The sequence below is a fragment of the Martes martes genome, assembly GCF_963455335.1.
Source record: "Martes martes genome assembly, chromosome: 13".
NCBI lineage: Eukaryota > Metazoa > Chordata > Mammalia > Carnivora > Mustelidae > Martes > Martes martes.
This window is the reverse complement of record NC_137901.1, coordinates 92,535,623-92,549,560: the sequence shown is the minus strand read 5'-3', so window position 1 is coordinate 92,549,560 and position 13,938 is coordinate 92,535,623. Positions and strand designations below refer to the sequence as shown.

General features: G+C 64.9%; 2 protein-coding genes across 5 annotated transcripts; one reads left to right on the top strand and one right to left on the bottom strand.

Moving 5' to 3' along the window:
* Positions 1–829: 829 nt before the first annotated feature.
* On the bottom strand, positions 830–7,403 carry NOC4L (nucleolar complex associated 4 homolog). 4 transcript variants are annotated; one of them, XR_013967820.1, is made up of 17 exons: positions 7,167–7,341; positions 6,889–7,009; positions 6,412–6,518; positions 6,018–6,125; positions 5,656–5,805; positions 5,479–5,578; positions 5,345–5,379; positions 4,866–4,916; positions 4,674–4,785; positions 4,427–4,487; positions 4,151–4,261; positions 3,904–4,064; positions 3,726–3,808; positions 3,508–3,621; positions 3,096–3,415; positions 2,575–2,713; positions 830–1,889 (listed from the first exon to the last, which is right to left on the bottom strand). XR_013967820.1 is itself a non-coding variant. In XM_080821006.1 (15 exons), the coding sequence occupies exons 1-15, from the start codon at positions 7,281–7,283 to the stop codon at positions 3,296–3,298; spliced, it is 1,551 nt and encodes a 516-aa protein (XP_080677132.1). In that variant the 5' UTR covers positions 7,284–7,403; the 3' UTR covers positions 1,812–3,295. The 4 variants fall into 4 exon arrangements, 1 of the variants encoding a protein (XP_080677132.1); XR_013967822.1 differs by having other exon boundaries at positions 1,770–1,889; positions 2,575–3,415; positions 7,167–7,313; XR_013967821.1 differs by lacking the exon at positions 2,575–2,713 and having other exon boundaries at positions 1,793–1,923; positions 3,219–3,415.
* Positions 7,404–7,518: 115 nt separating this feature from the next.
* Positions 7,519–12,856, top strand: DDX51 (DEAD-box helicase 51). Its single transcript, XM_080822167.1, has 15 exons — positions 7,519–7,817; positions 7,914–8,077; positions 9,084–9,234; positions 9,531–9,676; positions 9,762–9,833; positions 9,924–10,030; positions 10,156–10,264; positions 10,348–10,493; positions 10,697–10,889; positions 10,969–11,084; positions 11,172–11,288; positions 11,486–11,587; positions 11,690–11,753; positions 11,846–11,980; positions 12,217–12,856. The coding sequence occupies exons 1-15, from the start codon at positions 7,529–7,531 to the stop codon at positions 12,241–12,243; spliced, it is 1,938 nt and encodes a 645-aa protein (XP_080678293.1). The 5' UTR covers positions 7,519–7,528; the 3' UTR covers positions 12,244–12,856.
* The last annotated feature ends 1,082 nt before the right edge of the window (positions 12,857–13,938 follow it).

The window sequence follows — 13,938 nt, the reverse complement described above, 5'->3', positions numbered from 1 at the left end:
CAGGAGGGATGTATGGGCTGGGAACAGAGAAGTTGCATTTGACACTGGGGGGTGGCTACACGGTGACGGGGAAGGGGAGGCCACTGCTGCCCCACGCAGAGGGAAGAAGGGAGGGGCCAGGCCATCCGTGAGAGCCGACCCTGGAGTCAGGGTCACACCCACAGCACTTGGGACCTGAGTGCCTCCCTTCACTACCTGTCCTCCCCCCAACGCTGAAAAATCCATCATCCCACCCATGCTGTCCCAAGACCACACAGGAGGCCACTGGTCCTCCCTTACCCGGGAGACTCCTGCCTGCCCTGCTGCCCCAGGGCCTGGACATCGGTTCTGGACGCTCCATCCAACGCTGCCTCCAGAGTTTCTATTCCGGAGGCATCCCTGGCCCTGTTCTCTGGGCCTGCGTCCTTCCCGGGAGCCAGGCAGAGGCCAGCCCCCAGTTTGCTCCGGGTCTGCAGACCCCACACTGCAGGGCCGACAGCACCCAGGGCGGCTGGGACAGGACCTTCTTCCTACAGAGCACAGCGCAGGGGCTCAGCCCCACACCACGTGTCCACCAGGGCTACTGATTCCTGCCCAAGGCCGAGGGCTGACAGCCCGGCGTGCAGGACTCAGCCCGCCTGCTGGGGATTCGCGTCTGCCTGAAGCAGGTGACGGGATCTAACTAGATCCAGATGGTAGTTACATGGCATGAACGCACCAAATGGCACTGAATCAGGCGTTCTAAAATGGCTTAGATTGGGTGGATTTCATCCCAATTTTTATAACTATATCCCAAATATTGCATAGAGCATGCTTTGATAGTGTATCTGAAATTCCAGAAACTGTTGTTAAAATTTTGCTTATTTAATTTCAGAGAGAGCACGTGCAGAGAGGGGCGGAGGAAGGGAACCTGCAGCGGACAAATGCAGGTCCTGGGCACTGGGCGTCGACACGGTCCCAGCAGACAGGCAGTACTCAGACCACTGACGTGCACGCTGCTGGCAGCCAGTGTCTCAGGGCGATGTGGGGTGGGCAGTTGCCCCCGCAGGGATAGCCACAAGCTGCCACTGAAGGTAAGGAGGCTCTGGAGGAGCAGGTGGCATGGCCCAGGGGCTGCCGGGACCGGTGAGAGGGGCCCTCCGTGCAGACGCAGTGCCGCCTGACCTCCTCGGGACGTGTAGACCTCCCAGGACAGTGACCGCCAGGCCTCACTCCAGCGCTGTCACTCAGATCCAGGAGGGTTCCGGAGTCCCTGACCGTCCCAGCTCGAACATCCCCAGACCAAAAGCCCCGACGTCGGTCAGGTACTCAGGCTCCCAGCCCAGAAGCCGGAGAGGCTGTCCTGGCCACCCTGGTGCGACTGCCCCTGCCCCGCGTCCACTCAGCCAACCTCCCCAGGGGCAACCACCCAGAGCCAGAGGTGGAGAAAGGCCAGCCTGGGGGCCTAGACGGCTCGGTGGGTTGAGCACCCAACTCTGTTTCAGCTCCGGTCATGATCTCAGGGTCTTGGGATCCAGCACCACCCCTCCCCCCGAGCCCCGGTCAGGCTCTAAGCTCAGCAGGGAGTCTGGGGGTCTCTCTTTCCCCCTCTGCCCCTCCCCACCGCCCATGCTTGCTCACTCACTCGACAAATAAAATCTTTTGAAAAGCAAAAGTAAAATAAAAAAGAAACACCAGCCCAATACCAAATGTGCTCAAGTGCAGCTGCCCAGCCCCGGTGGTCAGGGGACGCAGCGGCCTGTGTCCAGGTGGGGGGGGGGTCCCCAAACCTGCCAAAAGGAGGAGGTCTACACAGAACACACAATGCTGAATTGGGGGGGATGGACAAGAAAACCTGCTTAAGCCTTTTATAATTTAAAAGTCAATGGCGTTTCTTAATCGGTGAGCCCTCAGCCCACCCCCGCGGCCCCCTGGTGTCCGCACACGGAAGCTCAGGCAGGACATCTGGTAGCAGGCCACCAGGAGCCTCGGGACAGTCCCCCACAACGCGCATGAGCCCCTCCTCTATGCCAGGCAAGTCCTGGGCCCCAGGGCTGAGGCAAGGAGCAGGTCAGTAATGAGCCTCCCTCAGTCCTGGCGAAGGCTGGCGGGGACAGTCCACGGACTACTGCAGGACAGCGGGGCCATGACCATGCAGTGGGTGCCACATGGGACACACAAAGCCATTACACGAAGCGGAGCCTCCCCAAGGCCCCACTCAGCCCGAGGTCTGAAGAGCAGGAGCATGGCAGGGGACGGCGGTGCAAACAGCAGAGCAAAGGCCCTGGGGCAGGAACCGGCCCAGGACGGACGGAGCCCTGCAGTGCAGCTGGGGGCAGGGGTGCTAGCGTCCCTAACGCGCACAATCCATACAGAGGGGAAGCGCTCCTTCACCACCCCAGCAAAGCCCACACCAGGCACACCAGGTCCTCGGCCACCGGAGCAGCTCCCTAGAGGCCGACCCGGCCAAACAACGGCCCACTGTGACCCCAGGGCGCTCCTGTGGGGAGGGGCTGTGCCGGGAACTCAGACAGGAGGCTGCAGGCAACCGGGGTCTCCCAGCCCCACCTGTGCCTCCGCCAGGCCCCCCAGCCCACGCGAGCTGCCGTCACGCACGGGATTCCTCCGTCCCCACACAAGCGGGTTTTCCAGAGGAACCTGCATTCAAACAGGCTTGCCTGACAAAAACGGGGCCTCGAAGGAACACACCGGACCACAATCATCGGTGGGCCCGTGGCCGCCAGCACCCACTCTACTGGGGGACAGGACGGAACGGTAAGTGGCCTTCAGCGGTAACTCCCTTTGATGGGGGACACACACCCTGGGACCCGGGGATCAGGGGACAAAGGGGCCCTCCTCAGGACCCGGCCAGGAACGGGCATGAGCGCTCCCTGTGTGCCCCAACACTAACCAGGACAGAGATCCCTCACTGTCGCTCCTGGGTCACAAAGTCCAACTCCAGTGGGAAGGTAGAGGGCTTGACCCAGACCCTTCCAGGATACAAGGGGCCCCGGGGAGTCTGGGGTGCCCAGGAAAGCTGGCAGAGGGGGCAGAAGCCACTTCCGTAGGCCCGTCCCCCCAGCACCCAGCCTGCCCCCCCCCAGGCTTCGGTGAAGGGAGAGGCCCCTGGACAGCACCTTCCAGCGGCGGCGGTGGGGAGGGGGGGCTGCCGGTGCACACAGCAGGCCGGCCCCGTGGACGTCGGCCCGTGGACCCGGCCGCCACAAGAGCTGGGAGACAGGTTCAGCGCCTCCCCAGACCCCTCACTGCCCACAGTCCACCCTGTTGGCTCTCCCACGAAACCACTGACGGGGCGGGGGGCGGGGAGGCCACGGGGTCAGCTGAGCGTGAAGTGCTGCGCGCAGAGGTCGTCCTGCCGGCCCAGCAGGCCCTGAGCGGGGATGAACTCCAGCGGCACAGACCCCTGGCCCTTCTTCTTCAGGTCCCGCTCGAACACCTGCAAGGGACAGGCAGATGACACGCCCGCACTGCGAGGTCCCTGCACCCCAACCACCCAGGCCCCAGCGTTCCCGTCCCCCCACCCCTCACCTCGAATGCTGTGAGCTCCAGCAGTGGGGCGATGCTGACCTCGGGCACGGACAGCGCCTGGTTGATGACGCTAGCAGCCTGGGACACCTCGGGGTGGTAATGCTGCTGGAGGGCCTGTGAAGCATGTAATGTCACCACCGCCCCCCCCACCCCCCGCCCCGGACACCCGCCCAGGCTCGGCTCAGGCGGGGGCGCGGTGATGTGCCCACCATGCTCACCTGCAGCTCCCACAGCGAACTCTCCAGAGCTCGGCTCTTGGCGGGGTCCTCCTCTTCGGGGTCATAGGGGTCGGCATCCAGCTCTAGGAACGAGACCCAGGCCCTGCTCCACAACCGGCCCCGTGTACTGGCTGCTGGGGGCAGGCCCCTGAGGCTCCGCAGCCCCCGCTGCACTCACCGGGGCCCAGGGGGCGGTGCACGAGGACGCGGCAGGCGGGGTGCCGGCGCAGCAGGTTACAGATGAAGGGCAGCACCATGAGCAGGGCCTCGGGGGGCGCCGTTAGGGCCAGGCGGGACAAGCGCTTGGCGAAGGCAGCCACCAGGTAGGCGGGCAGATGGCTGGGCGGGATGGTGGGTGTGAGTGAGACCCCCTCGCCCAGCACCCCAGTCCCCACTCTGGGTCTCAGCCCCGCCCCAGCACTCACGAGGACGACAGGAAGAGATCGGCCAAGTGGAAAAACCGGGCCCGGTACTTCACGTGAAAGACAGACGGGTCCAGGAGACCATAGAGCTTCCGGTAGAAATCGGGGTACTCGCTGGGGGGGGGGGGCGACGTGTAAGGGAGCACCAGGCACGGGGGCGGAAGCAGACAATGAAGAGACAGAGAGCGGCTTCCAGGGGCTCCGTCCCCTCTCCCACGCTTCTCCAGCCTGACCCCCACCACCGCCCCTGAGGCCAGCCCAGTCCGGATGAGCACTCACAGGTTGTGCTGGTGAATCAGAATAAAAAGCCCATTCAAGGCCAAGAGGCTGATGGCTCCCCCTGTGGACACACGTGCGGCTGTGAAGCCCCAGCCCACCGCACCCCTCCAGCTGGGGCAGGAGTCCAGCAAAGTTGGAGGCCACCAGCCCACAGACCCGGCTTCCCCCGTCCAGCCCGGGAGGGAGGGCAGGGTCCTGAGCAGGCGGAGCCCAGACCGCAACAGACACGCGGGAGCTGGGTACTCACCCACGTCGTAGGCGCGGGTAAGGAAGTCGATCATGAGGCTGGGCTGGGCCAGGTGCGGCAGGATGGAGTCGTGCATGATCACCAGCACCTTCTTGTAGAGACTGAGGGGCAGCTGGCGGGAAAGCAAAAGGTGTGGGTGCACCTGCCCTACTCCGAGAACCCTGTGAGCCAAGGGGCCCATCCCGCCCCTACCTTATGCTTGAGGAAGCCGAGCCACATCAGCTGGAAAGCCTTCCTGTGCTCCTACAGCAGGGGCCGGGGAGGGAGGGGGTCAGACCTGCACACAAGGACAGAGGGTGCCCACCCCGGTCCCCTGCCCTCAGAAGGGACACTGCCCATACTGCCTCCCCCCTTGCCCTGTGGGAGGAGAAACTCACGACCCCAAATCCAAGAATTCCCTGTGACACAAGAAATGCCCTGCCTGGGTCCTCCCTCTACGGGAGCAAATAAGCATCACATCTGCGGCTGCTCACAGCAACAGGGGCCGCGGAGAGTCTGGGAACCAGGTACCGGTGCGCCTCCCCCATCCTGGCCCCGGTCCGTGAGGGAACCCCGCGACTGCCCAGGCCAGGGAAAGGGCAGCTAGTCCTCGTCTTGTCCCACACACACTGCCTCTGTCTGAAAAGAGCCTTTGTCCCAGGGAGGCCCCCAACCCCTCCGGAGCATCTCACCTTCAGATGAACGACCTTCCACGTGCGCGGCAGCTCTGTAAGGAGGGCAGCAGTCAGCGGACGTGCAGGAGAGGGGCAGCCCACCTCGTGCGCCTGCCCGCCCGCCGCCCAGGATGCCCACTGAGGATGCTCACCCCCGTGCTTCACGTAGAAACTGGAGATCCCACGCTCCTGGTGGGGGAGACTCACCGACGACAACAGCGTGAAGGCGTTGTTCCAGAACGTGAGCGGCACCTGCAGAAAGCCTGGCCTGAGCACGGGCATGGCTACCGCCCACCCATCCCCTCAGCCACGCGACCCAGCCGGCTCACCTCCGGGTGCCTGTCAGTGACGCGGCCCACGGTGTCCGTGGCTGCCTGCATCGTGTGGTAGCGGATGTCGTCGTGCTCCAGGTACTCCCGGAACCGGGCCAGGAGCAGTGAGCAGTCGTCTTCCAGAGAGAGCAGACCTTCCACCACCGCCTAGATGCCGGACGGGGAAGGGGGCCTCAGTGTGTCAGCCCATGGCCAAGCGACCACCCGAGGAGACCACCGAGCCGGCGGCTCACCCCCCCCCCCCCCCCCGCTGCATGGGAGGGTCTGGCAAACGCACCACACTCACTAGCCACCTGCACCAGGCCCCATCCCAGCTCTGACCAGAGGTTTCTGCATCCTCCCGCCCCAGCGCTCCCCACCTTGAAGAGCTGGCGAGGGAACAGGTAGTAGCCGTCCCACTTCGGTTTCTCCAGGGGGTGAGCTCCTTCCAGCTGCACAAACTTCATGAGCGTGCTGAGAGCCAGCTCCTGGGGACAGCGGGGAGCAGAGTGGCCCAAGGTTTCCCGACCACAGGTCACGCCCACTACCGGCAAAGCCACAGAACTCCCCCAGCACGCGAACCCAAGTACGCCTGACATGGCATTCCCGCAAGTACTGGGACACAAATAACACCAGCCACCAGAACTCCAACCACACAGAATGTGAACGCGGCCCAGGTGGGCCCAGGAACGGAGGCGTAACCAGCCTCAGCCCCGCGTCCGTGCCTGTGGACAGCCTGGTGCAGGGACCTCGGGGGAGGTCAGCGGGACTCACCTTGACCTCGAAGGAGGGGTGAACCAGGAGCTCCTGGAGGCGGTTGAGGCAGCTGCGGTAGCGGTGCCGCATCCACACCTTGTACTTGCGTGTAGCTCCCTGAGAGCCTGCAGGGAGCCTCAGGTCAGCCCACCCCGCCCACGACTCTCCACCGATCCCGCCCCGCCAGGGACACTGACCTGGGGTGGGAAGAAAGAACCTCCTCCCTCCAGGGTATGATCTGTCACCCCTCACTGGACCCCAAGACATAAATGACCCAGAATGGTGACGTGCGGTGCACCTTCACCAGATGCTGGCCATAAAGGTGGACGCTGTGGTCACTGAGCCGCAGGGCTGTCTCCGCCCGCCCCCCCCCTCCCGCACCATCCTCCTCCCACCCTGGGCCCGCGGTGCAGCTTGGGGGCCGAATCTCCTCGGGCCTTCCCAGAGCGTGGGCCGCCAGCCGGACCCCAGCCCGGGGCCCTCGGGGACGCTCACCCGCCATGACCGAGTCCTCGGAGGGCAGCTGGCCCACAAACAGCTCTCCCCGCTCCAGCAGGGCCCCGAAAAGACGGCTGCACGCGCGCACCGCCTCCTGGGTCTCCTCGTGGTCCTCGGACTGCAGGTACAGGCCGGTCGCGGGGGCCCCCACTTCGGCCCCACGCCCGGCCCCGCCCTTACCCGCCCACCCGAGCCTCCGGCCCGCGTGCCGCCCGAGGCCCCCTCCCCGGCCTCCGAGCCCGGGACCCCGGCCGCCGCGACCCGCGCGTCCCCACCTGCAGCACCGCCAGGATGTCGAACACCGCGTTGGCCTCGCCGCGGCTCGCCAGCACCGCCTCCAGCAGGCGGCCCAGCGCCCGGCGCACGCCCTCGGGGCCGGAGTCCCGCTCCATGCCGCCGCCGCCCGCGACAGGAACCCGAACTCGCGCGCCCGCACCCAGCACCCCCGCTGACGTCACCTCTCCGCGCAGAGGGCCTCCTGCACGCGGCCGCCGTCGCCCGGCCCCCGCTGTGACGTCACCTCCCCGCGCCCGGGATCTCCCGCACGCGGCCGCCGCCGCCTGGTCCGCGACGTCACCGCCCCGCGCCGCTGCCGTCATCGGGGCGCGTCTGGCCGGCAGGCGTGCGGCTGGCGGGCATGGCGCTCTTCCACGTCGCGCGGTACTCGGGCCCCGAGGCGGCCGGGGCGGAGAGCGGGGCGGACGGCCGGGCGCGCGCGCTGCTGGAGCGGCTGCAGTGCCGGGCCCGAGAGCGGCAGCAGCAAAAGCAGCCGCAACAGCAGGCGGCCGCACGAACGTCGGAGGCGGCGGGGCGGCGGCGGCGGCGACCGCGCCGACCGCGGAGGCGCGAAGGCAGCGGGGCGCCGGGGAGCCCGCACGCGCCGCCGGGGAAGCGGCGGAAGGTGGACGGCGAGGACGCGCGCGCAGGTGGGGCCGGGCCGGGCGGGAACGAGGGCGCGGCCGTGCGACCGGGGTCCGCGGGGTGCTGACGCGCCCGCCCCCGGGCCCGCTTCTGCCGCGCAGGGAGCAGCGAGGAGGCGCCGGGCGAGAGCGGCGCGGCCGTCGAGGGCGAGAGCGGCGCGGCCGTCGAGGGCGCGGGTCCGCCGGAGCACCCAGGCGGAGAGGCGTCGGGGCCTCCAGCCCACGCCCTGCTGCTCGGGGGCTTTGGGAGAAGCAGGGCGCCCAAGGTGAGCGGCCCGGGATGGGAAGGGAAGTTTTCGACGACTTTGCTTCAGCCCGGAGCGGGGTGTGGGTGGCTGTCGCCAGTCCTGCCCGTGCTCGTGGGGTAGCGCGGAGGCCCGCGCCTGCGATCGGTGACGGCCCTTAAGTAGAGGAATAGTGTTCCCCCCGGGTTGTGTGGCTTGCAACGTTCCTTTTGGTTGTTCAAGCTCTGTGCGAGCTCAGTACTTCTGCGTTTAGTTGTAAGAAAGCTCGATTTTGTGAGTATAGTTAAGCGGGTTTGCAGTTGTCACAGTTGGGTCTTAAAGTAACCTAAATTACCTGGTATGTATGGATAAGGAGTTCCTATCCCATGTGTGCCCACTGGGTAAAGAAAATGAGTTTCTGGGTCTTTCAACTTAGTCCTTTTTTATTGTGGTGGAGATTTTCAGTAAGTAAGTACTGAACAGAAGGGCTCTGGGGTGACCGTGACTGTGGGGAAGGAAGCGGTGGGCTTGCCAGGGTGCGTGGGGGCACCTTCATGTCTGCCTGTGTGGAGGTCTACCTTGAGTTGGGATAAACCGGGGTAAGATGGACAGCGGAGGTGAGCATCACTCAGAAGGCGGGTGGCACCAAGGCCCTGAGGCAGCTGTGAGCTTCAGTGTGTAGGAACAGAGGTGTGTATGGCTAGGGCTCACAGTGATTGGAAATGAGGTTGGGGGCAAGTGAGTCTCATGTCATGGAGAGCTTTGCAGGCGCACCTCAGGTGTGGATGTTATCCCGAGTGAGAGGAAGCCCCCACCCCAGGCGGGGGTCTGCTGAGAGGAGTGGCACTTTCTTGGGCGTTTCTAAATTCCTTTAAAGGTTGTTTGGAAGCTGGGGAAGAGGAGGAGTAGGGAAACTAGTTAGAGTGGTCGGCCTGCCTTGCTGTGGCCTCGTCAGCTTGAGTGACCCAGGGCTTGGCTTCTGCAGGTCTTACTCCCCTAGCCCCACGGATCCTGGAGTGTTCACCTGGCCCCTTTCTCTTTACGGTAGGTCCAGCCTTTCCTGCCCTCGTGGTTGGCTGAGCCCAGCTGTGTTGGAAAGAGTGTCACTGAAGACTCGGTGCCTATCGAGCACATCCCCGCAGTGCACCCCGACATGCAGAAGAAACTGCGGGCGCACGGCATCTCGTCCTACTTCCCAGGTGCTGGGGGCGGGGGCAGGCACGCTTTCAAGAGCGTCTGCACCAAGAGCCGCACAAGGCCACAGTGCAGCAGCTGTGAACGTGGGCTTCTGGGCATGTCCGACTTCGAGGGCCATCTGGGTTTTTGGCATCTTTGGTCGCTGGGCTTGATGCTCCGAGAGGCTCTGGTGCTGTCTTGGAGTGCGAACGGCCTAGAGATCATTGAGGATGAGCAAGGCTACTCGTGGCTTCAGCGCCTGTGCGGATTCTGGGTATTCGTGCACGTTGTGACCTGCGTCTCCTCCTCCTTTGTCCAGTCCAGGCAGCAGTGATCCCTGCCCTCCTGGAGAGCACAGCCAACGGCTTTCTGGTGGCCAGAGGTGGCTACCGGCCCAGAGACCTTTGTGTTTCTGCCCCGACAGGCAGCGGGAAGACTTTGGCCTTTGTCATCCCCGTGGTACAGGTCGGTGTAAGGACCCCTGCCCTCCGAGGGGGCTCTGCAGGCAGGGAGCCGGCTCGGCTGACAGGGTGGCTCTCGTCTCCCCCAGGCCCTGCTCGGTCGAGCTGTCTGCCAGGTCCGTGCCTTGGTCGTGCTGCCCACTAAGGAGCTGGCCCAGCAGGTTCGTGCGCCCTGCGCCTCTGGCTCAGACCTAGGATCTGGGTCACTGTGCCGCTTCGTACCAGCGTGGTGATGGCCGCTTCTTCTCCAGGTGAGCAAAGTGTTCAACATCTACACAGACGCCACACCTCTGTGCGTCGCTCTGATCACTGGGCAGAAGTCGCTGGTCAAGGAGCAGGAGAGTCTCGTCCAGAAGACGTAGGTCCTGGGGGGCTGGGGGCTCCTCAGGGAACAGGGAGAGGCCGTCTGAACCCCGTCAGCAGGCTCCCTGTGGTGTTGCGGGGTCGGTGTGGGGCCCTTGGCTGAGCCACTCTGCTCCTCAGAGCGGACGGTTTCCGCTGCTTGGCTGACGTGGTGGTGGCCACCCCGGGCCGCCTGGTGGACCACATCGACCAGACGCCGGGATTCAGCCTCCAGCACCTCCGCTTCCTGGTATGCTGCGCCCCAGAGCACGGCCGGGGTTTGGAGCCGGGGCTGGCCTCAGCCACCCGACACCAGGCCTCCTGCTTCCCCAGGTCATCGATGAGGCCGACCGCATGATAGACAGCATGCACCAGTCCTGGCTGCCCCGGGTGGTGGAGGCAGCCTTCCCGAGCGACGGTGCCAAGGACCCCTTTGTCCTGCTCCAGAGAAGGCAGCCCCAGGCCCCCACCGCCGCCAGGTACCTGAAGCTGAGCCCTGGCCTTTTCTTGGTGCGGCCGCCCGAGCACAGCCCCGTCAGGCTTCCCCTCTGTCTCTGAGACCCGCTCGGCCTCAGGCTGGTCCGGTTTGTTCTGGGGCGGTCAGTCTCCGGGGGGTGGCCAGGGCTCTGTAGGTTAGCTGGCCGGGCTGAGACGGCTGTCCCACCACCCGCTCTCCTTTCAGTATCTCTTGTCCTCAGATGCCCCTGCAGAAGCTGCTCTTCTCGGCCACGCTGACGCAGAACCCTGAGAAGCTGCAGCAGCTGGGCCTCCACCAGCCCTGGCTCTTCTCCACGGGGCTGGCGCACAGACACGCCGGAGACGGTGACGCAGACAGGGACTCGGGCGGGAAGTACGCCTTCCCAGCCGGACTCTCGGTGAGGGGGGCGTGCAGGGGCGGGAAGGGGGGGCCGCTCGGGCGCTTGGGGCCTGGCCAACCCTGTGCCATCCCCACAGCACCACTACGTGCCCTGCAGCCTCCGCACTAAGCCACTGGCCATCCTGCACCTGATCCTGGAGAAGAATTTCTCGAGGGTCCTCTGCTTCACCAACTCCCGCGAAAACTCCCACAGGTGAGGCCCCAGGGGGTGGAGGGGGAGCAGCGGGGAGACGGGCTCCAGGCCCTGCCCACTCGGGTCCTTCTGGCTCTTCCCGCCCAGGCTCTTCCTGCTAGTCCAGGCTTTCGGGGGCGTGAGCGCCGCTGAGTTCTCCTCCCGCTGCGGGCCCGGCCAGAGGAAGGCGGTCTTGAAGCAGTTTGAGCAGGGCAAGGTTCAGCTGTGAGTGCCTGCAGAGAGGGGAGGGGAGGGCTCAAGCCGGGTAGCAGCCTGGGCTCTCGGAAGGGGGCTTTTCTGCGGGAGACTCGGCTCCTCAGCGTGGAGGCCTCCCCAACAGTCCCAGGCGGGGTCATGGGCACAGGGCGTCGGGGGCTCCCGGCCTCGAGCAGGGCCCACCCACAGCCCCTGGTGTCCCCCAGCCTCATCAGCACAGACGCCACCGCTCGAGGCATCGACGTGCAGGGTGTGCAGCTGGTCGTCAACTACGACGCCCCCCAGTACCTGCGCACCTACGTGCACCGGTGAGGGTCCCGTGCCTTTGGAGGGAGAATCCGTGGAGGGAAGCCCCATCCCATCGGACCCCCGTGCGCCACCGTCCTGGAGGTAGTTGTGCTTGGTTTCAGGGTCGGAAGAACCGCCCGCGCTGGAAAAACCGGACAGGCGTTCACACTGCTCCTCAAAGTGCAGGTCCGTCTACTGGAGTCTAACCCGGGGGCTGGGGCCTCTGCCGGCAGCACTGCTCATGGAAAACGGGACCCCTTTTGCTCATTTCCCTGCAGGAGAGGAGATTCCTCCGCATGCTAGCGGAAGCCGGGGTGCCAGACATGACACGGCACGACGTCCCCTGCGAGCTTCTGCAGCCGCTGGTCCCGCGGTATGAGGAGGCCTTGTCCCAGCTGGAGCGAGCTGTCAAGGTGAGGGGCCGAGGCGTTCCTGATGCACGTCTCATGTCTGGGAAGACCGAACAACAGCGTGCGGGAAGAGGGGAGGGTGGGAGGGTGGGGAGGGGCGCCCGGCCTTGGGAGAAGGGCCAGGGCCAGAGTTGCACCCGAGTGAGTGCTTGGCGGTGCTGCTGCTGCTGCTGCTGCTTGGGGGTGGGGAGCCTCAGGGGCAGGTGGTGCCACAGGGCCTTTGCCTCTCCCTGCCACAGGAAGAACGAAGGCAGAAGGCGCCCTGACGGGCTCGGGGGATAGGCGAGCCGAGCCCCCCGCAGAGCAGACCCTCCCACCCTGTGTCCTCTGCTGGGCTCAGCCACTTCCTTTCTGGAAAAGTCCTGAGCAGCAGCTGCTGGATACAAGAGCAAAAGACAGATTCCTTGGATTTCAGAGGGAGCAGCCAGCAGAAAGGGCCTTCATCCCCCGGCACACTGCCTCCTCGTGCCAGGCCCCAGACACGGTCACCACGGCAGGCCTGGCGCTGGGCAAGCTCAGGCCGGGGTGAGACGGTCACCGGGCAGCCTCTGCCCGGGGCGGGGATCGCGTGAACCTGCTCACGTTACTGCAGAACTGACAGGGCGGCATCCGGGACCCCGGGTGGCCTCAGGATGTCTGCCACCCCGCACATCCGTGAGCCATTCCCGGCCCTGTCACGGCTTCCACGCGTTGGGGGCACAGCACACCACGCGGCCGGGGGTTCTCCCCACGGGGATGAGACAAACCTCACCACCCACCAGGACGTGCACTGTGAATGTAACGGAAAACAGGCTCTAGAAGCACTGACCCGGCATTTGTGTAAAGATTTTTGTTTTCAAAATTGCATGTTGATATTAAAACAAACTTGAAAAAACCAGGATGGAGCGGTGGTATTTGGTCTGTCCTGAAAGCATGCTCTTCGCTGCGGCAGGGTAAGGTTCAGAAACAGCCACGTGGTTGCTTGTGGGGCCCTGGCAGGGCACAGGAAACATCCCACTCAATGGCCACAGACTTCTGGATAGAGAGCGGCCTTCACGTGAGACCAGCTTACGTCTCCAAACACGGGCTGCGCACGGCCCACCCGTCCCGAGCCACCCACCACCACCCGCTCCCACCCCCCTCGCTGGGGCCTTGCTGGCTGCTGGAGCCTGGCCGGGCTCAGCATGGGGGGGGCGCGGGGGCGGGGGTCAGGACCCACCGCTGGGGCATCACCGCCACAGACACACCAAGCTGCCTGCTCGTGGGACAAGCGCTCACTTCCCCGAGGAACCCGGGCTCACAGAGGGTGGCCTTCATCCCGGGCTTCCTTGTGGACGTCCCCCGGACTCTGGGAACCCGAGGCTAGGTTGACAGGAGGGACTGTCCCACCGGCACAGCGAGGCACGCTTACTGCTGTTCGGTGTGTTACCTGTCACGTCTGCTCACGTGCGACGACGGCGGGCGGAATCTGTGTTCGGGAAGGGGAAACCCGGATACGACACGCTCCGGACTCGGAAACACATCCTGGACACGGATGCGTGCGCGCGGACAGCTTGCACGCCTGCCCCTGCTTCTGGACTCTGCGACAGCTGCTCTTCAGCTACTTTTCAGCTACTCCGTGTCCTTTCGCTGACTCACTCACTTATTCTCGGCTTCCTGAGTCGTCTTACCGCAGTCGCTCCTACTCTGCTCTCACGTCTGTGGGGCAGTAACGACTCTCATTGGCGTCGGTCCTTCATATGCTGACCGTCGCTAACATGCTCTTCTCCTTTGTCTTACGTACGTATACATAGATAGGTATTTTTTTAAGATTTTACTCATTTATTTGACAGAGACACGGCGAGAGAAGGAACGCAAGTAGGGGTGAGTGGGAGAGGGAGAAGCAGGCTTCCCACCGAGCAGGAGGGGGTCCATCCCAGGACCCCAAGAGCATGACCCATGCCAAAGGCAGACACTTCATCGACTGAGCCACCCAGGCACCC